A 25,398-nucleotide genomic window follows, 5' to 3' on the forward strand; every position below is an offset into this window, starting at 1 on the left:
TTTACTGTTTTATAGGAGTAGTATGTAAGAGATTCAAGGGATAGATATGGGAAAGTTTCTTCCATTAATTTTAATTTTCCTTTCTTTAAGGAAAAAATCAAAAATAAAATCACCTTGCCAGTGTTATTTCCTCCATTTGCACGTGCTCTTTTTGTTTTTTCTGTGCATTGCCTCAATTGTGTCATGACTTGTAAACCTCCATTCAAGGACTGCCATGGCCTGATGTTGATCAGCTGTGCAGCAACCTGCTGCTTCTTGTCTGAAATGAGACTGCAAATTCCTCAGGACTGCTTCCTCATGCTTCATATTTTTTGTCAGCACAAATGGCCCTGGGCCATTCGTGAATAGGAGTGTTATTGAGGCAATGAATGAGAATAAAGGTTCCAGGTAGTTAGAAAAAAATAGGGAAGGAATAATACAAAATTAGAGAGGAATACTGCTCTTCTTGAAGACATCTCTCCATAGCTTGGTAGTTAAGGCAGGAGAAATAGATTAATTCACACTTGTTGGAGCAGGCTTCTGACCCAGCTGACACTAGAGGTGTGGATTAAGAGTATGATGGCTCAGGCTTGCAGGTTCTGCTGCTCCTCAGAGGGGTGTCTACATAAAACATGTATTGTATTTGCACTCTCCTGAAGTAGTTCATGTTTTTATTCTCTGTCAAGACAAACAGATATGTTTCTGTTCTTGCTGTCTATTAATAAAATAGCTTCCAAAAGGATTCTAAACATAGACCCATCATGAAGATTCCTAATGTGAATAACCCTAAATTGCAGTTTTCAGAGTAGTTTCCAGAAGATTCCTGTTATCTTTGTATACTATTTTATATACACATTTTGTTTACATTCACTTCCAAGAAAATGTTAAGAGAAACACTGAAATCATAGCATTCAATTCATTTAGATAGATCACAAGAGGGTCTTAAAAACCAGTGCTTTTACTGTGCCAGATTCATATTATTGGCAGAAGCAAAAACTAAATGCAAGGCAAAAAATCATATGTTGGGTAATATCTTACCCTATTGTCAGTTTGATTGAAATCAGCACTGATGGATATGGTTTAGCTTTCCATCAGTGAGGGTAAAAATGTCCTAAGAAAAGAGGATTGTAATTTGTCAATTTTGAGATGTGAAATTTTTGAAACTTTGACTTGGGTTCTTTTTTTCTTTCACAAAGCCAAGTGTGTAGAATCTCAAATAGTCCTTTTGGGTGGAAAATCAACATAGAACACATTAGCACAGGGAGTTTTATCCTCCTATGTCATTAATGAACTCAGTTTTACTTTCTATGCTTTGTGTTTGCAAGCTCTGTGTGACAGCTGAACTCTTGGTTAATACAGCAGGGACTGAACCAGGAACCTCAAGAGTTAAGAACATGAAATGCAACAGCTTGAGCTCAGAAAGCAACCCTTTGTAGCTGGGGAATGTAACACTTGTGTTGTCTGAGAATAACTCAATGGTACGCTGCAAGTGCTTTGACTATTCAGCTCTGTTTTACTTTGAATAATTTCAAATTAAACTTCTTGTTCAAATATTTATACTCAAATACCTTATTCATTTTTGCTTGGAGTTTAGATCTTTGTAAATGGCAGAAAAGCTTTTCAGATAAAAATGCCAGAAACACATAAATAATTTTATCTGATTTCCAGCAAAGCTTACTCCAAGAAGATGAGGTACCATGTAACTTTAGCAATGTAAAAAAACCCCACCAAAACTAACTGAAGATTCAGCTAGGCTACCTTCACAGCCAGTAGAGAGAGGTAAGGAAAACCGTTCATATCACTATTCTATTTGCCTGTTCTAGTGGAATGGATACAGTCTAGAAACTAGAATTCTAGGTTCTCTCTTTTTTGGGTGAGAGTCCTTCCCACCTGCAATGAGTTTTGGCTTCTGGAACATGGATGTTCAGTGCTGTCTGAGATACCATTTCTACCTGGCTTCCTGCCATCACTCCTGAAGAGAGTAGATTTTTGCATAACATTTTTGTTATGTCTGCCAACTGTGGGCTGATGTCTCAGATACACTGCAACATTTGAAATAGCAGTGTACAACTATGATTAGGTACCTGAATTATTCCCTTGACTATAGGCAATGAGGACTGGCTAGGGAATTAGCTACACTTTAAATCCTAATTTCATTGACATCACTAGGAAAACTGATTTAATTTTAGTTGTGCAGGTGCAGACCATGAGCCTCAGATTAACAAAAAATACACCTGAGCAAACATTCTAGGCATATAGTAAAGAGTATTTGCAAAGAATTTTCATCTCCTTTGCTGGAAAAGAGCAAGCATCAAAGATAGTTTTGCATGTTTATTTTTCAGCAGAAAAAAGGACTCCTGAGTAAGTCTACCAGCTGGGCTTGAGCATTATGTGTCTTAAATAACTCAAAAAAGAAAGGGAATGAAAGACAAAACAGTTGGCTCAGAAGATGAGTGAGTAGTGAATTGGGCAATTTTTACATTTCAATTTTCACTGCTAGGAATATCTTTACTTCTAATCAACAGAACAGAATCATATAGTTTTAAAAAGAAATGTGCATGATTGCGTTATACAATCTTTGCCTCTGTAGTATTATTATGGAAAGTTGTTTGCTTTGACTATTAAGCAACTGTAAAGTGCCTGATTCAAGTGAAATGAATAGGAGTCTGACAGTGGAGGGACTGAAATCTCAGAGCTATTCTCTACTTTGTAGTTTAAGTCCCTTTTGGAAGAGGTCATGTCTACATAGACTTTTAATTTCTTTTTTTTTTTTTACATTCTCTGTAATATGACAGTCTTTAGTGTTTTATACAAAAATTATTTGAGACCAGGAACAGAAAAACTCATGTATGTAATGTACACATTATAGCAAAACCAAAATGATTCGCAGGTTAATAAAAAGATTTCTGAAAATGTTTTAATGTTGTCAGCTTTAAGAACATGATCATGACAGCTTTAAGAACATGATCATAACCCCTTCTGAGGCCAAAGGCTGACTTACGCAGCACCTTACCTGAGTGACAACAATGCAGCAAGCACAGTGATTTACACTTCCTGTGGCAGATGAAAACCACAAATAAATGGATTCCCCTTGAAGAATCATTGTGTAAATAATAATCACATATAATTACAAACAACAGTTCTCCAAAATCTCAATAGATCTATTTCCATCCTCCTAACAAAAATAAAAGACAGAAAGTAGTTTACATCTACATTCCACTGGTTTCATAAGAAGCCCAGTCTTCTCTGTAGATTAATATGCCATTTCATTGAAAAATAGAATCAGTGAATTCCAAAATTACAAAGGCTAAAAACAACCACCATATTCATACAGGAAAAACAGCAGGTTTGCAGAAGAGTCTTAGAGCCTTCAAGCATTTAATTTAAACAGTGAATGTGTGTGTTGCTTTGCCTGTCACCAGAATCTGTTGTTTTTATGATGATACTTTCCATATTCAAACTGTTTTAAAATATTGCATATTCATCTTTTCCCTTCCACTGAATTTTTATGGGGTTTTTTGTTATATAAGTTATACAGAGAGGATGCTTCCTCAACATGCAGTAATGATATTAAATCTTCATAAATGCATAGAAGAAGAAACAGGACATCAATAAAAAGGACCTGAAGGGGAAAGAGTTTTGATAATAAACAAATTTTTAAAATTAAAACTGAATCACCAGTCTGTAGCCCGACACTAACATGAATTGTTGATCAGACACATAACTCTCCATGTAATTGTTTTCTCTTTAAATTCTGCAGATATAATTCAAGTCTGGAAGAAAAACACTAAGACATGATTCCCTGCTGGGCTACCAAGGCTATTTCAAATTCTAGGAGGGTTTAAACCGAGACATATCTGTTAAATTATTGTCATGTGAGATGCAGAAACCCTCTCTGCAACCAAGATGAAGACTCAGCTCTCTAAAAGTCGTGGATCTCTCCCCGACTGGGAGTGGTAGTGGCCAATGGTAGTGGCAACGTAAGCTACTTCCCACAGGTCTAGATGTTTGTGACTCTCACCCATCAGTCTGCCTTCTCACATCAGGCTGGGAGGGTTGATGAGGAAAATAGTTACAATAATAATTTTAAAGTCATTGTTGTCTTACTGATCCCATATGGATTTACAGAAGACCTAGATTTTCCATCTTCTTCACAGTCTACAATTGATATTTAACATCTTCATAGGCCAGATATTAAAATCCTGCACTGAATAATGTTTCTGCCTAATTCTTGCTTCATGACTTAGAGCTATCTCTATAAACATCTCCCTTTCTGAGCTGTTCAGCCCTCTAAGTATTCTGGCAGCAGATCAAGGTTGACACTTCCCTGGAAAAACAAGAACTGTGTAACTCCCAAAATGGGCAGTTCTCTGAGCACAGATGGATGAACAAAGTATAAAGAAAGTCAGTGTTGAACATTACAAACTTCCACAGACGTGGAGCACTCTTTAACTTCAGTGAAAGCACAAGCTGAATCCTCTGCTGACAAGCAAACATTTTACCTACACCAGATTCAATGACTGGAGACAGGAGTGTCACTTTTCAGTGATGCTCAGCCTGTGTGTAGAGCAGCTCACACACTCTCCTAATGGCTTTTTAGCCACTACCTCTGACAGCATCACTCCCACTAAAGCATAAAGGTAAGTTATCAGCTTTTGCATGTTATGGGCTGAGCTCTTTCAGCTCTGTAGCCATTAGTGCTGCCATTACGACTTCTAAAAAAACTTACAATGTAATTGTGGATAGCGCTGATCACAACAAATCCTTATAAAATGAAATCCTACTTCTATTTACCTCCCTAATGAGTGAATTTCTCATTATTCTTGTGCTGTCAATTTGCTCCTTAGAAGACTGCTTTTATTTATTTATTTAACAGTTTTCATGAGTGCTTAAGACAGCCTGATTCAATTGCCAGTCAGTTTAGTGATAATTACATGCTAGATGCTATAAATGGACACAAAGAATATATTTCCCTAAGAATCCAGAAGAAGAGGAAAAAGAATAAAAAAGAGCAGGCTTTAGAAACACTTGTGAGCCACTTGTCTTTTCATACCAGCTGTTTGACACTAGCACTCTCCTTGAAATAATTTTTAGGCTGAAATCACACAGTGATGCTTCTTCTGAAATGTTAATGTTTTCATGTCTGAGGCAAGACTAGATTATTCTCCCCTGAAGTTTTTTAGCAAGCAGTTATGCTTGCCAGCACCACCAACATTTTGAACCCCTATCAATGACAGAGTAAAAGAACTGTTTTCTGTCTCATTTCTTTCAGGGAATAAATGCTCCTTGTGACTCACACGGTCTTACTCCTCTTGAATGCAGCTGTCTTTTTCTCATCTCAGAGTTCAAGTAAATTTACAAGAGGGTTTTAGTGAGAGAAAACTGAAAAGCTACTTATTCTCCATGCTCACTATGTTGTCCTTTTTCTGAGAAACACTCATTGCTCAATAATGATATTCCCTGCTGAACTCACAAATTATATCTGGGGGAGAGACAGGGAGGATGTTTCGAAGGTTAAATTGAATGAAAAGTTTATCACTGTGGTACTTAAAGACCATAATGTGCTATTTGTTAAGGCTTTTGCTGGGAAAAAATGTGGAATTTTATCTCTGGAATATATGCAAGATTTTCCCCATGTGTTTGGAGCCTAAGAACCCCAGAAATCTGCTGTGGAGAACCTGTAGCTTTCTGGTGGTCCATAAGTGTAATGAAAAAGTCATTATAGACTTCTAATATGGGCTTGGCCATTTCTCACCAAGCAAGGGTTCTTATCATCTCTTTATTTGGCATCACATCTCTTGCCCTGTCTGGCAAAGCAAGCTGAATTTAATTACAGCTGTGTGTCTATTTGTGGTTGGTGGGACTGCTGTAGATCCTGAATGAGTGTCTGGAGAGGTGACCCTATGGATTATCAACAGAAGAGCAAGGACAAAATAAGAGAAAAAGTAGAAAAGAACGAAACAGTGACTGTATGTGACTCCTTTACCAGCACTGGAAGTGGGGGGTGGTGTGGTTTGAAAGCTCACATGAGCAAACTGGCCAAGGTTGTACTTTTCCTGCTTTGGCAACAGGCTGAATGCCCCGTTGGGCCAGTCAGTACCATTTGTTATAGTTAGAGGTGCAGTAAAGGAGTACCTTTGCTCCGTTTTTCTCAGAAACCTGTTTAATGATAGTTAAAAACATATGCTGCATTTTTCTCATGACCAGCCCATTCCCTCAGAGCACCACAGGGTAATCCACATATGTATGAGGCACTAGGTGAGTATTGAAAGAAGAAAATAAAACTCATTTGCTTTAATGAACCTGTAGAAGACCAGATCAGAAGGAGCAGCAAGTAAAAATTTTTGTTGCACTCTTGGGAGGCAGAGAAACATAGATGAAAGTGACAGCAGATATTAAAATACTGTATGTAATGTTTTGCAAATAGAAAACCTGACATTTCATATGGTTTTGCAGTAGATCTGGTAGAGTGTTATATAGCTGATCACAGAAAGTTATTCAAATTAATGTGGCAAATTTGCTGCACTCATTTATGAATTTTTACTATTTTAATTGTTCTGTAACACTGATTTATTGCAGCCATTTGGGATTGAGGCCAAACAGCTAATTTAAATATTTAATAATTGGAAACCTGCAAACTTGCAGTTCATTTACTGCTTTCCTCTGAAAATGGAACTTCAAAATATTTTGCTGTGGGAGGAAAAAAATCTTTACCTAAACAATTTGGAAGTTCATCTGTATTTTGCTAAATTTTTGAGTTTTACAACATAATGTAGCAGATAGACTCTGAGGAAAAAGAAATAATTTGGTTAGAGTAAGTATGTAAGATACCTCTCCAAAACACTTAACCTATCATTTTCTTGCTGGCCCTAAATTGGTGTCACATACTGTGGAAATCCTGCCAAAAGTCTTTATAATCTATAGGAGAAAAGTAAAACCTGGTAGGAGTCTTAATAATTATCTTAAGAATTTAAGAGTTATTAAGAATTTGCTTTAAGGAAGCAAACTTGCTTTTGAACCAAGGAAGATATTAAGAGGTATAAAAAATATCATAGAGTATACAGGGAGATTTACAATGTTTTTCTACAAACCTGTGTCACAAATAAGCAAAGAATATTTGGAGCCTTGTATGAGGTATATTGAAGGCACAAGAAGCATTTTACTAAATGGAAGAACTCAGAAGACATAAAAATTAAGCCTAGAAAAACTCATAATAAAACCACAGTGTTTCCCTTCCTTAACATTGTGAAAAAAATAGGATAGAAAATCATTAGTAATATATTGAAAGTAGATTGGGAAATTCTTGTATCAAAGAACAAGAATTGATTTTACATGAGAAATGGAGGAAGGATATAAAAAAATGGTAAATGGTGAGACAGGAATTTGATAGAAAACAATGAGGAAATAGGTGTTTGTAAGTTCTCCAGAGTGTTTGGAATTATAATCAATTGCAATGAATGTTGCTGACATTAACTTTAAAACGACCCTGAGAGAGTGCAGTGTTTTATTTCTTCACAGAGGACAGGATTTAGTTCCCTTTTTATTTTCTCCAACAACCACTTCACTCACTGCTGCCTGATTCTCATCTGCTGTTAGTGTCTGAGGTAGCCTACAAGAGATGAGGACAGGCAAGACCTCCAGAGTAGTAAATTTATTAAAAATTCCTTTGTTTGTCCACTAGATGATTCTCTGATCTATTGGACATCAGCAGGAAAATCTGTAGACCTTGGGAATAAAAAATGGATGTCAGGTGTCAGGGTGGGGTGGGGAAGGTGGGGAGGAGGGCTTGGTTTGGGTTATTTTTTCATTTGCTGTTGACATCGGTACTTCAGTATGCTAAGGCAGCATTGGAACAATCCACCCAAGGGTCAAGACAAAGTGAGGCTTATTTTTACAGCCAACCCTTTTTTTTTGTTTGGTTGAGGTTTTTTCCCCTTTTAGAGTCTTCTAGAACTTAAGGATAAGGAATCATACACCTGCATACAGAGAAGGAGAAAACAAGCAACCTTGGCAAACGTAATAGGCAAAAGTGAGTCTCCAGTGAAAGACTCACCTCTCACATGAAAAATAGATGTTGGTAGGAAACAATGTCTGATGGCCATCCACTTATGTTACTTGGTCTCAAAAGCTCCATGAAGTTTCAATTCATTACTTCAGTAATTTTGGTCACTTCATTAGAGCTGATATTGTTATTCCACCTCTTCTACCAAGAAAAGCTTCAGGACTGTGTAGCATAAAAGTTACAGCTACTCTGCTCCTCACTTCTCTCCCTCCTGCCTCCTTCTTTCCTCCAGTAGAGAAATAATATGGTTCCTAATAATAAGAACTTGAATGCAGGTGTATGGAAGTAAAAAAATCAGCTCTAATGTGATGTTCCACAATGGAGCAATATCTTGATGCAAGTCATTCTGAATCATGAATTGTAAGGCTGACTGCAGAGCTGACATCTGCAGCATTTTAGAGCCTGAGAAGCCGAGTGAGCTGACCAGGTGGATTATGCAGACCTCTGAAGAGAACTATTGGGTGAGGACTTACAATAAATCCCAAAATGTAGTCTGCTCTCATGTTTTCTGCTGAATCAAAGAGCAGATGGTATGGCTGCTTCAGAATCTCAAGCAGGCACTGTGCTGTTCACTGCTGTACATTAAACTGCATGGCAATAGGCAAGTTAACAAATAATTTTTTTAAAAGTACTTCTACTTGTTTATGAAGAGTCCAGGAACTAGCATTACTACAGCAGATGTTTGTCTTTTTTTTTGTTTTTTGGATGTAAATGTAATGCAAATTACTGTCGTGAGGCATAAAAAAGTATAACATGCATCAAAATCCAAATAGATTTTGCTGTGCCATTGGCTGATGCTTATGTCTGATGGAATCAAAGACATAATTTTGAAGACCATGTGTGAATATTTACATAGTTTAGTTTTTGATACCATGACCAGAATGAACCAACCACCATTATTTGTCCAGATCAAGAAATAATCGTATTTTCAGGAGAAGTTATGAAAAGACAATTTGATCAGCAGAAGTTTAATGCAATATCTAAAAGTATGAGAAAAGATATTTATTTTGGTTACCCATGAAAATGTTCTAATCTTCAAATGCAAGCTGGAAATAAAGCTAATTATATTACAATTGAAAAAGTGTTTTCATAAAAGTAATGAGGATTTCTGAAGTATTTGGGTTTCTATCTGCATTTTCAAATCTTACTCTGAAGTGTACTCATAATGAATGAATGAATGAATGAATGAATGAATGACTAGTTAAATTTAATAAACCAAATGCTAACTACTACATTTTTCCAGGAATTGATATTATCACTTTTTGTTTCAAGATGGGATTATTTAAAGATATTTGTACACTTTTCCAGTAAATGAAAAAAAGTGAAGTTCAAGCCCGTGAATAAAGACCTGGTGCAAATTTTATTACTGTAAATGATGTTTTAATTTCAATCTCTGATTATTTTTCTATCTGTCTTGAGGAATAACTGAAGTAGGGACTATGGAGAGGTGTTGGAATTTCTCAGGCAGCCATTTTCATTTGATAGTTTTCAGTCAACTCTGAAATTCATGAAGGAAGCATTTAAGATTTCTGCATATCAGTTTTTAATCTGGGTATCTTTCTTTTTAGATAGGAAATGTCACTACTTGGGATTTGATAAAGCGATTTATGGCATCTGATCTATCAGAGCATATACCATTACAAAAAACTTGAAGAAAGTACAGTTGAGCAGTGAAGTAAGGATATAAAAATGCTTCCTGTCATTGTCTTGCATTGGTTAGCTATGAACTAAAATTCAATACAGAGAAATCAGGAGGTGAAGAAAAGAACTTGCAGAGAGGTAGCTAGAATTTTTTATTACTTAAATTCACCTTTGATACTTTGAACTGTGCAGCATTAGCACTTCAATATCTTCCTCATTTTAAGTAGTTTCATGTTCTGTGCCATGGCAACTACAGGCAGACTATAGCCATGAACAAATTGAGTCTAGAGAGAGCTTCAGAAGCAAGTCTGGCCCTCATTCAAAACCTTTTGAAACAGATGAAAGAGTGTCTATTGACTTTGATGGGCTTTGGCTTGAACTCTTCCAGCTTCTACAGGCAGGCTTGGGTTCTGATTACAGCTCCAGATGATGTCCATGTATTTCATTCAATTGCACCTTAATTATGTGTATTGAACAGCACTGGGAAAAGGTCCAGGGATATAGGATGTTTGCCTCCAAGGATGATGCTATAACTGAACGCAGGAAAAATAATCCTTTTTTAATGCTACTGAATTTTCTGTGATTCCTTGCACAGTGACAGAAATTTTGCATTTGGGATATCATCCATCACACTATACCAGGGGTGGGTGACTGTACAGGTGAGGTAAGTTAGAATGCTGATGGACAAAAAGCACAGGAAATACTGTCCACATCAAAATTATTTCTGTAACCATTCAGGCCTAGCTCAAAATTGCAGTTATCAAGTTATAGCAAAAAACCATTTTTAACTGCATTTTCATCAGATTTAAAGCTGCATGACAGTGGGGAAAGACAGGAATTCAAGCATATCAAGCATTATATATAATACAATACATGTATTATATGTGATAATTATATATTATAAGGAATTGTCTATATTATAAGGGACTGCCAAACAAAGAACAAGGTACCTGAGAAATAATAGCTTTTTTGCACTAGAAAAGATAAAGATGTGACTGTTTCTGTGATTTTACAAAGTAAGACTGTCTTTGAAAGCTTGTGGCCTTTCTCTCCACTTCTGTGAGTGAAAGTGCTGATCTAAGAACATGACAAGGAGGACAAATGGTTTACCACCTGCTGCCTGAGCACTCACCCGCAGGTCACCAGTCTTGTCAAAGAGATTTGCATTGACAGAATGTGAAATGGCATTGCCATCAAAACATATAAGACTACCTTTCCTTTGAAGAAAAGCAACAGCTACTGTAACTTTGAAGTTTGAGGACAGGAAGGCAATTAGTTTAAAGTACTAGACACAAACGGGGAAATGAATCTGACGTTGCATCTAATACAAACTGGCAGTTTCAAACCCTGAAAGATGGACTTCATACAGCACTTTTCTATGACAAGTCCCCAGCTAGTGTGCTGATTTTGAACCATAAGAGTGGAATCACTTGAATAACCTTGTCCAACTCTCAAAAAATTTAGTCTTTTTTCCGATACATAGAGGGATTTCACAAAACATCTACTCTTTGTGCCACTATACCCTCATGAGCCACAGAAATGTCCAATAATCCATGTCACAGGAATAAAGCAGAGGAGATTGTGGGAGTTGCATGAATTCTTTTATTTAAAACTTTACACATGATGTAAGAAAGTGAACCACACTATATGCTACAGAAGAGCAAACTGCTTTCTCTGCTTGCAAATGACTAAACAAGAATCTAGTTAATGAATAAATCATTGAGCATATGAGCCAAATACAGCAATTCATCACTTGAGGAATTAAGGGTATGAAACCTGGGTCTTCTGCCTGCCTTTAATTCTGTCTTAATTTTGCCTTTCTTCAGCTTACATTAGCTCAACATCAGGACCTCAGCTTTAGAATCTGAGATTTTTCAGAGCTCTGGTAAAATGTCAATCAATTTTTTTTCATTGTGTTGAGTAAAAGATATTAATCTTAAAGCATACTAATTCAATCACAAGTGGTTATATTAATTTCTTACACTTCAGTCTCCTAAAAGCAATCTGCTGTCTCCTTGCTGTACTGACTATCACTAACACTATCTAACCAAGTTTTGATGAAGACAAGTGAATATATATCTGACTGGATATCCTGTATCTATAGAAATACAGAGCATAATACAGTCTTTACTAGTAAGGTTACCTAGCTGATATTTTAGAAGAATGTGAGCTTCTTTTTCTGACCACAAAGCATCATTTCAAATGTAATCTGTATTATTTATCCACATCTTCTCTGTCGGTCTCCATGTATACTACCTGAGATTAAGGTAAAACCAATGCCAATAATCACCTGCGAGTTCTCAGCAAATACAGAATGTATGTTTTTTTTTTTTTTTTTAACAGAATCTGCTGTTATTAGCATAAACAGGAACTTGTAGATATGTGCTGATAATTTTTTCTTAGACATGCTTGAAGATTTCATTAACAATATTTAAAACTTGAAGTGTTATGGAAATCATCTCTCATATAATTACATTATATACATTAGAACAGCTCTCACATTGTATCACCTCAGAAAAGTTATAATCTTGTAGAATGAGCCATCAGATTAACATTTTCTAAGAAATCAGTGCTGGGTTCTCACAGTGAAAAACTATTCCTCTGGCAGGCCACCAGAATTTAAATTTGGCAGGCTGTAGTATAGTGTAAGGTTTACTTGTTCAATCAAGCATTCAATTAACTAACGTGTCAGTATGTTGGTCCTTTGTGAGACAAATAAATGGCAGCTGAAGTGCATTGAGCCATCTGAATGGATAGTTGTGTAATTAATATTTGCTTTTAATTTATTGTAAGATGTCCAGATGCTCTGGCAATCAGTTCCTGGGAAATCCTTAAAATAATTGACTGAGTTCTGTAAACTTACTAGAGGGCAGCAGGTTTTCCTGTCTCGCTATGTGATTAGAATTGGGCAAATGATTCAGCAGACCTTTTAAAATTCTTAACTTTTATTATTAATATGTTGTTTATAGCTCCAACATAATTTCTGTGTAATTCAATGTTTATTTAATAACAGGGTTTATCTATTATTTATAATCTATTTCAGATTGTCATTGTTTTGGGATGACAAACCATTCTCCAACTCAGTAGACCAAGATTTGTTAGTTTGGCAGAGAAGAAAGCATGTAATTTCATGACAATTTTTTCTTCAGTTGCTCTCATCTTTGTGAGCTACTCCAGAAGTTAATCTTAGTTGTGTAAACACAGAACGGGGAGAGAGAAAGGCATTTGCAGTGTGTGATTTTATTACATATGTGTTGATGTAGGATGAGCTGTTCTCTGAGCATAGTCCAGATGAGTAACTTAGGCTCTATGTACAAGTTCTATGAGAAAAACTGGAGGAGGAGGGGAGATCAGAACCTTTCAGTGTGTTTTTATCACTACAATATGTAGACTAAGATTATAGTTATGCTGAACTAAGACTGTAGCTAGGTTAAACATTCCCTGAACCCATTGGAGATCCAGGCATCTTCAGAGAATAACATAGCTGGGGTATCCCGTTCCCATTAACTACTGAAAAAGCCTAAGTCAATATTGATAACTGAAATCAGGTGAATCAGACCATTATGTGGCAACACTGCATTTCACCAAGGTCTGAGAGAACATGGGCTGCTTCTCAGCAACCAGATGAGATCTAGGTTGATTGGCTGTTTGGCACATTTTATATTTACATCACCTGGTGACATTGACACCATGAGAATTACAAGGACATTTTTAAATGTCATTCCATTGGTGATCATTTGTCAGTTTCATATGCTTATTACAGGCCCTCATGAAAGGGCCATTTTGTGTTCCACTGTGCCATTTCCAACCCTATTTTTTATGTCTGGTAAGTCTTAGAACTGATTTTTATCTTCAATCTCTGTTGCATTTGCATCATGATGCGTTGCCCCCACTCAGACATTGGACAAAATGTCATTTGTAGAAGGATCATTCCCACAACTATCACCCCTGGCTTATTTTTCCTCTGACCAAAGTTGTATTGATTTTTCTACTGCTGTCTTCCTGGCTAGCAGTTAATGATCACACTCAATGTACAGATAATAGAGATGCCAGTATCCTTGTAGGGGTTAGCTGTGATCACACACAGACATTCTTCTGCTAAAGTACAAAAAAAAACAAAAACAAAAACCCAACCAGAGCTCCCACAAGCATTGATCTACGTAGACACATTTATTTATATGATAATGGAAACCTCACCCAGAAGGGGTAGATTAGTTCACAAATCAGATTTAAAGAATACATTTTCAACCTTTACATCTTCATTCAAGATATAGAGAGTTCATTTTTATGAGAAACTACTTAGCAGTTACCTTTTTTTTTTTACATGCAGTACACTATGATCACTTCTATGTTTAAAAATCCTAATATATTTAATATGCAGTAGGATAGAATATTGAATTCTATGTTTTGTAAGATTTATTTTACATAAATGAAAGCTTTTTAAAATATTTGAGCAATATTTTCCAAACTCCACATAATCTGTCTTCAGTTTCTAACTGGAATCTGCTTTATTTTCAGGAGACAGAAGTTTGATAATATTTGGAAAACATAACCGGTCTGACAGGTCTTCAGTGATATACTGAGAAGCTGAGGTACCACAAATGACTAATCATATTTGTAAAACAGAGCACTGTGAACAAAACTAATTAACAATTCTTTCATGTTTTGAGCTATTCAGTTTGGAACTAGTTCATATATGGATTGGAATAGTTAAAGAACATGAATTGAATCTTCCTGTCAATATAGCAACTCTTTTACACTTGAAAATGCCTGTGTTCCTTTTCCCTAGCATCTTTTGTTTCAGTAAAGCACACCTGATTTTTTTTAAGTCTATGAAGGCTGCTAACCAAACAGTTCCCTAAATATCAACAGGAATCTTATTTCTATCTCAAGGAAAAAAAGAAATATATGACAGTCCACATATGAACATGAAACAAATTATTTCTCTGACATTTTTTGTTCCTACGTTATTTCCTTTCTCGTTATCTTGGACATTATTCTTAGGAAAGTCATTAAAAGTTCAAAGGTATGTATGAGATTAAGGCTTTCAGGAGACTGAAACTAAAGATCAGTTTTCAGTACTAAGAACTCTTGCAGTATGCAAAAATTTGACATTTCTGTTGCTCTTGGGGTACCTTATCAGCAGACAGTAAACTTTGAGTTCCTACAGATTAAAAAAAGTTACTAGCATGCTGTGAAATGGAATAGCAAAAGTTAATCCTCTTTATTCAGTGTATGTATGCAAGGTTCTAGCATGGCAAAATTTAAAGGGTATCATTTCTATAATTGGTGCTTCTAACTCAGAGAAGTTTTATCTGCATGTTTCTATCTGTACACAAAGCACAAGCATTAAAGAATAGCCATATTCAGTCACTCTGAATATGACTTTTCAGAACCTTTTTTTTCTACCAGTCTTTTTTTTGCTATTTCTTCAGCTTGAGAGAGAAAGTAGGAAACTCTTCTACAGCCCTTAGCTAGAGCTAACGGGATCCAGGCAGTATTTACTGCCAGGATGAATCTGCATATTAACTAACCCTTTGTGTAGGGGTCTAGGACCTGAAACTCTTTTATATTGCCATAATTAAAATGAGTCGACTGGTCAATTAAAGTGAACTTTTCACTATTAATGACCTTTGATTACCCCTAACTGAAGAATCAATGGTATGAAGTCAGGACAGGCTGGAAATACTAATCTGGAAAGCCTGGAGGGTAGGCTGACATATCATGTAATGAGGTCTGAGTCCAAAGCTAAAGTATTTAGTTCTGTCATATTAAGAGTTGTATCATATAGTCTCTGATAAACATAAATAGGTCCTTGCATTCATCTAAGGTACTTCTGTCAGTGATGGCAGACCTGAACATGCAATCTAAATTTCTTTAAAGAAGTTGCTGCTGATGCTCTGTCCAATGTTTAAATTATCAGCAATGTTATAGTTGTCCATTATCTTTAGACTGGATTGAGCTTTAATAGCAATACATTTACTTATTTATTTCAATAAAATATTTTTTATTAAAGGGGGATGAGTAAATTCTCTTACTTCCCACAGCCTCTGGAAATGACAGAAGTCTCTGGGCAAGGATTCAGTTCCAATAGTCAATGATTTCTAGTCATGGGCTTGTACATGGAAAAGGGCCTCATATCACCCTCAGGTGGTTTGATGAGAACAAAGAATTTTGGATAGGTAAAATCCTATCATCCTCTATCCATTAACTAATGTTTCTAAAAGAAGTTAGTATAAGCCTAACCGTGGTTCAAATAACTCTGGTGAAAAATCAATAAAGAATTCAATGGAGAGTGTCCAATCTGCAGTAAGTGCTTTTAGCCTTTGAAATAAACTTACCAATTCAAAGAAAGATGAGAAAAATCAAGAAATATCAATGCCGCCACTTCTTTACTTTAGAACAACTACACAACAACAGTTGAGTATGTCTCAACAACACTACTAATTTCAGCGATACGATTCCAAAATATTGAACTGAGTGGAAGCACAATCATATTATGAAAACACCCCTTGTGGCACTATCCATTTAAAGATGCCAAAGAGAAAGATAGATGGATTCTTCATTGGATCATTCTTTTATTTATAAATACACAAGTCAGTAGCAGCATAGTTCATTCTAAAAGCATACTTCATTATTGCCAAGTGTAGTGTTTCTTGATAGTTTTCCTCCAGTAAGTAGCAATATGTCAAACCCCACATATTTAACTTACTTCTCTTGATGTCAGAAGACCATGGCATACCCTAAAGAACAAATATTTGAACAGCGCTAAAATCCTGTCAGCAAAGTCTTGGGTACCCATCTGTTACATAGATAATAGACATACTGAAATGACTGACATTTGTTACCAATACTAACAAAATAGTCAAGACTTGTTGAGTGTGTGTATGCATAACACACAGTATGCAAATCTGTATGTATATACAAGTACATCTATTAGTTATATGTCAATATGCATATAAATTCCTGCCTAATATTTACAATCAATTAGTATATTTTTCAGTCTTAGTTTTTATATTGCTTTCTGCTGACTGAAAGGGCATATGGAAACAATAGGAACATATGGAAGAAAAGATCTGTTTTAAGACCAGATTGTGGTATGTTTACTCATATTGAATAACATACAAGGAATATTCCTTCTGTGGCCTAAAATACTCTGCTATGAAGAAGTGTCACAATACAGAACTTGGTATTTATTCACACTGTTAGGTATTTGCTATTTATTCACCTGCAGTAGTGATGGTGTCACATCAGAACTAAACTTGGAGTTGGATTGTTTAATTTATTTCCAAATTCTACCCCATGATAATTTTCTTGAATCAGGGCTACTCTTTTATTTACATAAACTGGGAAAAAGCTCTTACCTCTGCTGTATAGAGATTAACAAGAAGGCTTATTGAGGTTTCCCATTTATAAACATTATGCTGTTTAGTTTATCAGCTTAAAAATGGGATTTTTCTAAACGGATTGCCAGTGCCACACTGTATCCAAATAGCATTTAAACTGTGAAAAATTGTTTGCTTCTTAAGGCTGATGAGACACTGCATATTTTACTCACCCTATTTTGCCTAGGCAGTGGCATGGATCTCCAAAGTGTGAATGGTTTTATGTGTGAGGGGTACACAGCCACTCACCCTCTTGCACCTTGGAGAAAAGAAAGAATGGAATTTCAAGCTTAGCTCTGAGCATCTTCCTAGAACAGCCTGAAGCTTAACTGCAAATTCTTCCACCCTTTCCTGCTGTAGCCACACTGGTTCCAAATTCCACCTGAGTTCCTGTCAAAATAGCTGGAGATATTGGCTCTACAGCAGTAAACTACAGCTTTTTGATTTGTTCCCAACACATCTACCCACAAAGACACACGAGAGAAGTCCAAGTGATGTTTGAAAAGCATTAACCTACTTTACCTAGGAAAATGCCAATTTGCATAGATGATTACTATATGTACAAGTAAGAAAATGTAATTAAGGCCCTTATGGTAGACATCACACACATGAGCCTTTCATAAAATTACATAGGAGGTTGTTGCTGAGGTCTTGATCCTGGCTAAGTCCTACTCCTTGATTTTAGTCCAAAGTTAATGGCACATGAAGAGGAGAGATCTTTTACTTTAAAAACCCTGATCCGGCAAACAGTTTTACATACATGCATCATCTCTAGAATCAGAAATGCCCCAAGGTTCCATAATTAAAATATGAAAAAAATCCCCAAACAACTACATTCTTAATCTGAATGGACTCAGCTAATGGAAATTCTATAATTCATCTGGACATATCAACTTATATACATTTGTGCTTGATGTAAAATACTTAAAATTAAGAAATCAAAGTGCATATTACTAGCTGCTCAATTTTAAATCCTTTAACAAAAAAAAAAGCTTATTTCTCAAAGGAAAATATGAATAAAGTAACTGTTAACTTCAATGGAGTTTCTATATAAAAAAATAGAACTTTACTGGGGATTTGGATTATTTAGACTGGTAATAGTATTTTTCAAAAGAGAGAATGTAGAATGCCACAACCACTTTGAAAAATTACAGCACTGGCAGTTTATATCTGTATAGATTATATCTATATAATCTGGAGAAAAATCTGTGGATATGCCCAGTAACAGAAGATTCTTGGTTCATTCCCTTTTTCAGCCTAACATCTACACTACTCTCTTTTTGATTTACTAGCAGTTAAGTAAAGTATCTGTTCCCAGTCAGTATGCATTAATTTTCTTGACAATAAACTTGTAAAAAATTCTGACACCTCAAACTAATATTGAGTCAGAAGATCCATGAACGTAGGGCAGCTTCACATATTAAATTTGAACTCATAGGACAGAAAAGTTAAATATTTCATAATAATAAGGCAAGCAAATAAATTCCACACTTGCCATGGAAACACTGACACTCAACTAACAGCAGCACTTGATCACACTCTAGTCATGTAAAGTTATCCTTTAAACCTTAATTCTGCAGTGAAACTCCCTCAGCATTGCAGCCCAATCATACCTCCTTAAGTATTTCTGGCTTACTTCTTTGGCACTGGGACTTCTATCTTTCTCCTGGGTTATAAAGCAGGAAGCAGAGTGTTTTCACACCATAAGCAGCAGCACGTAGAATGTTTTAGCCACATCCAAGTATAATTACGGGCAGGATACTGTCCATACACTACTCTAGTAGAAATCTTTCACAGAAAATAACTGAATCTTGAAATTAGCAGTAGCTTCCCCAGACCACTATGTCCTCTGCAGCTGTAGAGAGAGGGTGTGGAGCTTGGCAGGCTGAGGCTCCTGATCCCACACGATGCTCTGTGTGAGGCAGCATTGCCTTAACTCCAGCAAACACGGATGGAATTACAGACGTTCAACACATCACATAAGTGAGTCTATAAACTCTGCCAGTTTTGCACATTACTTACCTGAAGTAATGAAAAGAAATGAAAGACACTTACTCAAAATGAGGCAAGAGAACTAAAAGTGCACATTCTAGCACAGACCAAGGGCCACTTCTTGTCACACCCCAAAGGCCATGTCTTGTTGCACCCTGCTTTTAACCTTAAATCCACTATACGGATCAATAGCGTATCCCATAAACAGCATGCTATGAGGGTTTTGGTTTAGGTTGGGTTTGTCGCCTTTTTTTTTTTTCCCTCTCCATTTTTTACAACCATAACACTTGAAAGGAGAAAAAGAATCCCAAGAAAATGAAAACAATGTCCTCTGGTGATATAAGATGAGGATGGAGACAAAATCTGACAGTAGCAAAACCTATTTTGCTACCCATCCTTAGAGTCCTCTCTCAGTATGCACAACCAACAAGCAGTAAACATTCTGGTCATGACAGGAAAACATTTCACAAAGGCTCTCTATCTTTCTAGAGAAATGAATTGAATTTTTTAATAAAATGTTAAGTCTCAAAGCAATTCAAAAGATTGCATTTTGAGAAGAGAATCATATCTAAGCAAAAGAAATTCTATAGAACTGTTACTCAAATAGCTAACGGAAAGCTTGAAATGTGACACAGAAGAAAGACTGCAAAACATCTTGACATTGCTGTCATATTACAAGTCAGTACTTCAAGAACAATGAATGAGATGTAAATATTTACCCTAGGTAGCTAGACCAAAGAATGTAAACAGATTCCAAAGATAAAATGCAATTTTTCAATATCTTTAGTGCTGGAAATGGAAATGTTAACTCTGCCAGGCCCACTGATCCTGAATGATGAATACAATCAATTACATTTTTTACCTGTCAGTCATTTGCATCATTGCCTTTCTTGCAGCTGACTGCTCCCTGTCTTCCAATTCTTGTTTCAAGGCACTAAACAACTTTTTATATTCACTTTTCATTCAGTCTTTTTTACAGATTCCCTACTGCCATCTCAGGTTAACACTGCTTGTTTCAGAACTTGTCTGTTTTCTTCCCACATTTTTCAGTGCTGCCTGTGTCCATGGTCTCCCATCTCAGAAAAGTGGCTCTTCTGGTCTCTGAAGTGTCATCTTAAATCGCACTCTTCCTCAAGCTCCACAAATTTTAACCACCTCCTAACAATCTGATGCAAAGTTCACTGGTCAGCAAGAGCCATTAACTTCAATGGGCTATGAATCAGGACCAGATTGCTGCCAGTAGCTCTGGACTGAAGTCTAGCTAAAGAAAAATAAGAAAAAAAAACTGTATTGGTACCCTTGTTGGTAATTACAGACTGCTACTTGAACACAGTCTTGACAATACTATATCCTCGGTCAATACCAGCTCTTACTATTTCCAGTATATTTTCTTCAGTCCTTATGCAAAGGACTAAGGCCTTACACTGTTGTACCTTTATTTGTACAAATTCAGAGTGATGCCAAAGGTCTCTCACAGAGCTTGAATAAATAAGTATACACTCGCTCCTAAAATTTCTTTTATATACTATAAAATACCATTCTACATTCAGCTGGGTAAAACAAGGAAAATCATCACGTTAATGAACCAGGTTACTAAATCATTGCAAAAAAATCTACCATTAAAATGGGGTTTAGAATGAAAGAGTAAGTATTCCGAAAGCATAGTGAAAAGTTTAAATTTAGTATGTTTTTAATTGTCACTAGTAAGGACATAAAATTCTGATCTTCCAAGGAATCTTTGTCTAATCCCATTAATCTAACTGCAATTTGAAGAAAAAGCATTTCAGAAATCAAAAATAACACTATAACTCTACGTTATTCTTGTTCATTCATAAACATTCTGGTACTTATTCCCTCTTCATTTAATTCTCCCTGCCTCTTGCAACACCTCAGGTCTCTAATGCATATTTTTATAAGGGAAAAATCAAATTAATTGCTTTTGCCCACCTTTCCTTCTTCTATCAGTTTTTAATGTTTTGCAAGTGCCTTGTAAACCCAATGCCTTTCTGCAATCCCACAGTGCTCCCACCAAGTGGTACAGGGAAATCAGTTCTAACAGAGGATTTAGGCAATCTAACGTACCACAATAGGATACACAAACCCTAGGTAGAAGATTCTGTTCATGTTATGGGCAAAGTTATCATCAGACAGCCACTACATAAAATGCCTACATAAAGCTAAAATATTACACATTTATTAAAAAGAATAATGTGGTTTGAGGCTATTTCAACAGTATTTGAGAGTAATTACAATTCACATTTTTACCCTATATTGTACTAAGCAAGGTACTTTAGGGGAAATCATAAAAGTAACACTGCCTATTACCACATAATTTTGCCACATGTGTTAGCAAGGACAAAGCCCATTAGATGACCTTCACCAAAGAGGTGCAGTTTTGGGGGGACAGGTTTTTGTTTGCTTTTTTTAAAGATATTTATGCTAACACTTCTATTATAATGAAGTACACTCCACCCTCGCCTCTTCAGCTACAGTAGGCAAATGCTTTGTAGAAATGAAATTACTGTTGCAACAAGGTTGCTTATTACATTGTTTAATACAAAAAAAAAAAAAGAGTTGGGACACAGTACATTGATAGGGGGTGGAGTGTATCATATATATATACAAAAGAGGGCTATTACTTCTGTCATCTGACATTGATGTAGGAAGAGAGAACAAAACCAAATGCATTTTCTTTTCAGCACTGAAACATGCAAAGACAAAATTACAAGTTATATGCAGCTCAGAATAATAAAAAGAAATGCCCCAGTATACTTCTTTAAATTTTTTTAAAATATATTTAATTCTCTGATCTTTCACTTCAAAACTTAGAATTAAGCAATGAGTGAACAGGATCTGAAATACAGACAAGGCATTGCTCACATCACATTAAAAGGCATCTTTTAAATGCTGCTGTGGCTTTCTAAACTTACACTGAACAGAATTTTTAGTTGCTGGGAATTTGAAATGCAAGATGAACTTGGCCACATTACATCTATTTTTTGAAGTGGAATTGTAAATACGCAATAAATTGCTGTTCCAATGAGGCAACATGCAGAATTCAAAAGGATTCTATTGACCTGTATATGAACAGATATCGAAGCAGTGGTACAAAACCCACAGCTCAAGCACAAAATCCTAGTGTCTGGATCTCTGAGTATACTGTTCTCCAAAATACACCACTTCCTTTTAACCATTGAATTTAGTTTTAGGAAAACAGCTGCTCACCAACTTTTTTTTTTTTTTTTATTTAAAAAAGAAAAAAAAAGGCAGGGAGGGTGGGAGGAAGGAAGAGGTGGAAAGAGCTCATGCATTATGATGATATTTAGCAGAGAGCTGCAAACAGAAAGCAAAGGCGAGTATTTTAAATGCGATAGATTTCAAGCAGAAATCTGAAAGTATTTTTTCCTAGTAAATTGCTTGCCAGAGTTGGTTGGGACAAAAACTGGGTTGCGGCTACAGACTGAAGCAGCAGTGGGAAGAAACAAAACAAACAGGCATTTACCCTCCACCCCAACACCCCCTTCCTCTCCCAGTTAGAAAAGTATGACTGATACTTTTGGTTGGCCACAAGGCAAATATATTAGCTAAAATCTTATTCAGCTACTTCCACATCCACAGTCCCAGATGCTTAAAACTTATCATGGATTAAAGCCATGAAATAAAAATTTAAAAAGAAATTTCAATTTGAAATTTTATTGGCATGTTGCTAGAATGGTCAACATTGATTGACAGGAGAGACTTTGTCCACATACTCTGAGAACAGCCTTCCTGCACCTCCCCCCCCTTTTCTTCCTCTCTCTCGCTCTTTCAGCATTAATGCTATTAAAAGCCAAACAAAATACTGGCTATGGGTGTAAAGAATGCTGGTTTTTTTTGGAATGTTGCCATGGATCCTGCTTCCAGTCGCGTCCCACGGAAGGAGGGTGCAGCCTCCTGACTCAACGGCAGGCTGGTCTCCCCGGACAGGGCAGAAGGAAGATAGCCACGTACTCCTGCTCCTCCCTATTCTTTCCCATCCACTATAGCCAGGTCCTTGATCACCCTCAGTTTGCCACTGGCATCGATCCGGCGCTTCTCGCGTATTAGATCCTCCAGGCTGTGGAACCTCGCCGTATGCACCTTGTTCTCTGCCAAGTGGATTTTGAGATAGTACTGCTGCTGGTGCTGGGTGCCAGCAGCCGCCTGCAGCTCCCCCCCGGCTTTGAACTCCCGTTTCCCGAAGCGGCACCAGGCGGCGAAGCTCTCGGAGTTAGTCCAGCAGATCTCGTCGCTTTTTAAGCCCAGGTGCCCGCAGGCGTTCTGCACCACCAGCTCCGCCACCAGCGGGCGGAAGCGGTACCAGCTATTCACCACCCGGCCCACGTTGCCCGCGGCCGCCTCGTACAAGCTGTCCTGGCGGATCTGCCCCTGGTGCAGGTGGATGATCTGCCCGCCGCCCACGTACACGGCCCAGTGCGGCGGCGGGTGCTCCGACGGCCCCAGGTAGAGCAGCTCCAGCAGGTCCCCCGGCTTGCAGAGGGCTGGCAGGGCTGACACCGAGTAGACACTGAGGTCCCCAGCCTGGGGGCCGCTGCTGACCTTGGAGAAGATGCATTCCTGGCCGCGGAAAGCGGAGAACTGAGTCTCGTTCAGCACCAGCTGGTGGTGGAGGTGGTGGGTGGGCGTCTCCTGCCCAGGGCTGCCGGAGCCCTTCACGCCGTACTTGTCTGGCTGGCCTCGCTCGTCCAGGTCCTCCTCCTCATCCGAAAAGAAGTAAGCCACCCCGACGCGCAGCTCGTCCTTCTCGATCCCCGAGGGGTCCCCGGTCGGCAGCTCGCTGTAATTCAGGTGGGTGATGCGATCCAGTTGATTTCCCATCAATGACAGGGCGAGGCGAGGGCAGAAATCGCCGGATCTAAAGGAGGGTGGGGTGGGCAGACACAGAGAAGAACAAGAGATGGGAAGGAGAGTGCACGCAGAGGAAAGGAAAGAAAGAACGAAAGAAAAAAAAATAAATCAAGGCACATACAAAAGATTTCAGCGATTCCGCCCTAAGACCCCATCCCTCCCCGACTCCTTCCCTCCCCTTCGTACAAGGGAGAAACTCCCAGTGCGGACCCTTCCCCCTATCCCCGGGGTGCGGGGCAGGGCAGAGCCCCGACTCCGGAGCGGCGGCTCCGAGCGCCAGGAGAGGAGCCTCCCCGCCGCCTCCGCGCGGGGGGACGGAGTTGCACCGGGAGTCTCTGCTCTGCGAGGGGAGAGGGCTCCGGGGGCTCGGGGAGGCTCCGGCCGGAGGGTCCCGAGCCCTCCCTCCAGCGGTGTGCAGCCGGGCAGCGCTGGTGCGGGGAGGTGGCAGGAGCAGCGCACGGCCCCGGAGCTGCCAGCCCGGTGCCGGCAGTCCGGCCGGGACCCCGCAAGGCACAGGCAAAAAGCAGGCAATCGGCACCCCCTGCCCGAGGGGTCCCTCCCGTCCCCTTCCGTACCCGTGGTCGCCCAGCGCCAGAACCCCCCCAAACTCCTTTAAAGTCGTCCTGTCCCCATGGGCGCCGCAGAGGAAGCGCCACCCGTCCCCGCCGCCGCCACCCGGCTCCTCCGCCCGCGCCGCTCTGGGCTGCCCGGCCCCTCCGGCGAGGATAAGTAGCGGCGGCGCCGCTCCCGAGCCCGCCCCGGCCGCGCTCATTGGCCGCGCCCGGCGGCGGCGGGGCTGGGCCGCGGCTCTGCCCGCCCGGGCCCCGCTGCTGCCGACACGCCGGGCCCGCACCCTCAGGCTGCCCCCGCCGAGCCCCGACCCCCGGGCTGCCCCCGCCGAGCTCCGAGCCCCGATCGCCGGGCTGCCCCGACCCCCGGGCTGCTCCGGCCGACCCCGGGGCTGCGGCAGGCGGTGCGTCCCGGGGAAAGGAGGTTGACGATCGTGCCCACCCCGAGAAGCCGCTGCATTGGACAGCAGTGAAAAAGAAAGAAATAAAAATAAATTAAAAAAAAAAAGAAAAAAGAAAAATAGAGAGTATTTTCTACCAAACCAACCTGCCCAGGAGGGACGCGCGTGGCCAAGAGTTGCTCTGTCCCTCGAGGCTGGAAGTGGGTGCCCCTCACCTCACTTCAGCAAGCCCAAGTTGCACCTCTGCGGTCTGAGCTGATATCCTGGGCTTCCTTTTGCTGAGGAGAGAGGCATTTGCAGAGGGCTGTTCCTCTCGCCTGTTGCACCTCCAATTTTAGGACGGCATGAAGTGCCTTAAGGAAGTGCCTGTCTCTTGCCGTTTCCTAGATGTGAATTTGGAATGCTTGATGTTTGGCAGTAGGTGAGATGACTCTATCCACATCTGGACAAAGTAGCAGTTGTGGGTTGTCCTCAGATAGCAT

General features: G+C 38.8%; 1 protein-coding gene across 1 annotated transcript; it reads right to left on the bottom strand.

The window, feature by feature from the left end:
• Positions 1 to 21,231: 21,231 nt before the first annotated feature.
• On the bottom strand, positions 21,232 to 24,630 carry LRATD1 (LRAT domain containing 1). The gene is made up of 2 exons (XM_066547201.1): positions 24,522 to 24,630; positions 21,232 to 23,953 (listed from the first exon to the last, which is right to left on the bottom strand). The coding sequence occupies exon 2, from the start codon at positions 23,914 to 23,916 to the stop codon at positions 23,062 to 23,064; it is 855 nt and encodes a 284-aa protein (XP_066403298.1). The 5' UTR covers positions 23,917 to 23,953; positions 24,522 to 24,630; the 3' UTR covers positions 21,232 to 23,061.
• Positions 24,631 to 25,398: the final 768 nt, after the last annotated feature.

The sequence above is a fragment of the Molothrus aeneus genome, chromosome 3 (genome assembly GCF_037042795.1).
Source record: "Molothrus aeneus isolate 106 chromosome 3, BPBGC_Maene_1.0, whole genome shotgun sequence".
Classification (NCBI taxonomy): Eukaryota; Metazoa; Chordata; class Aves; order Passeriformes; family Icteridae; genus Molothrus; species Molothrus aeneus.

Coding starts and splice junctions, on each gene's coding strand:
- LRATD1 (XM_066547201.1), bottom strand. CDS start 23,916: ATGGGAAATCAACTGGATCGCATCACCCACCTGAATTACAGCGAGCTG.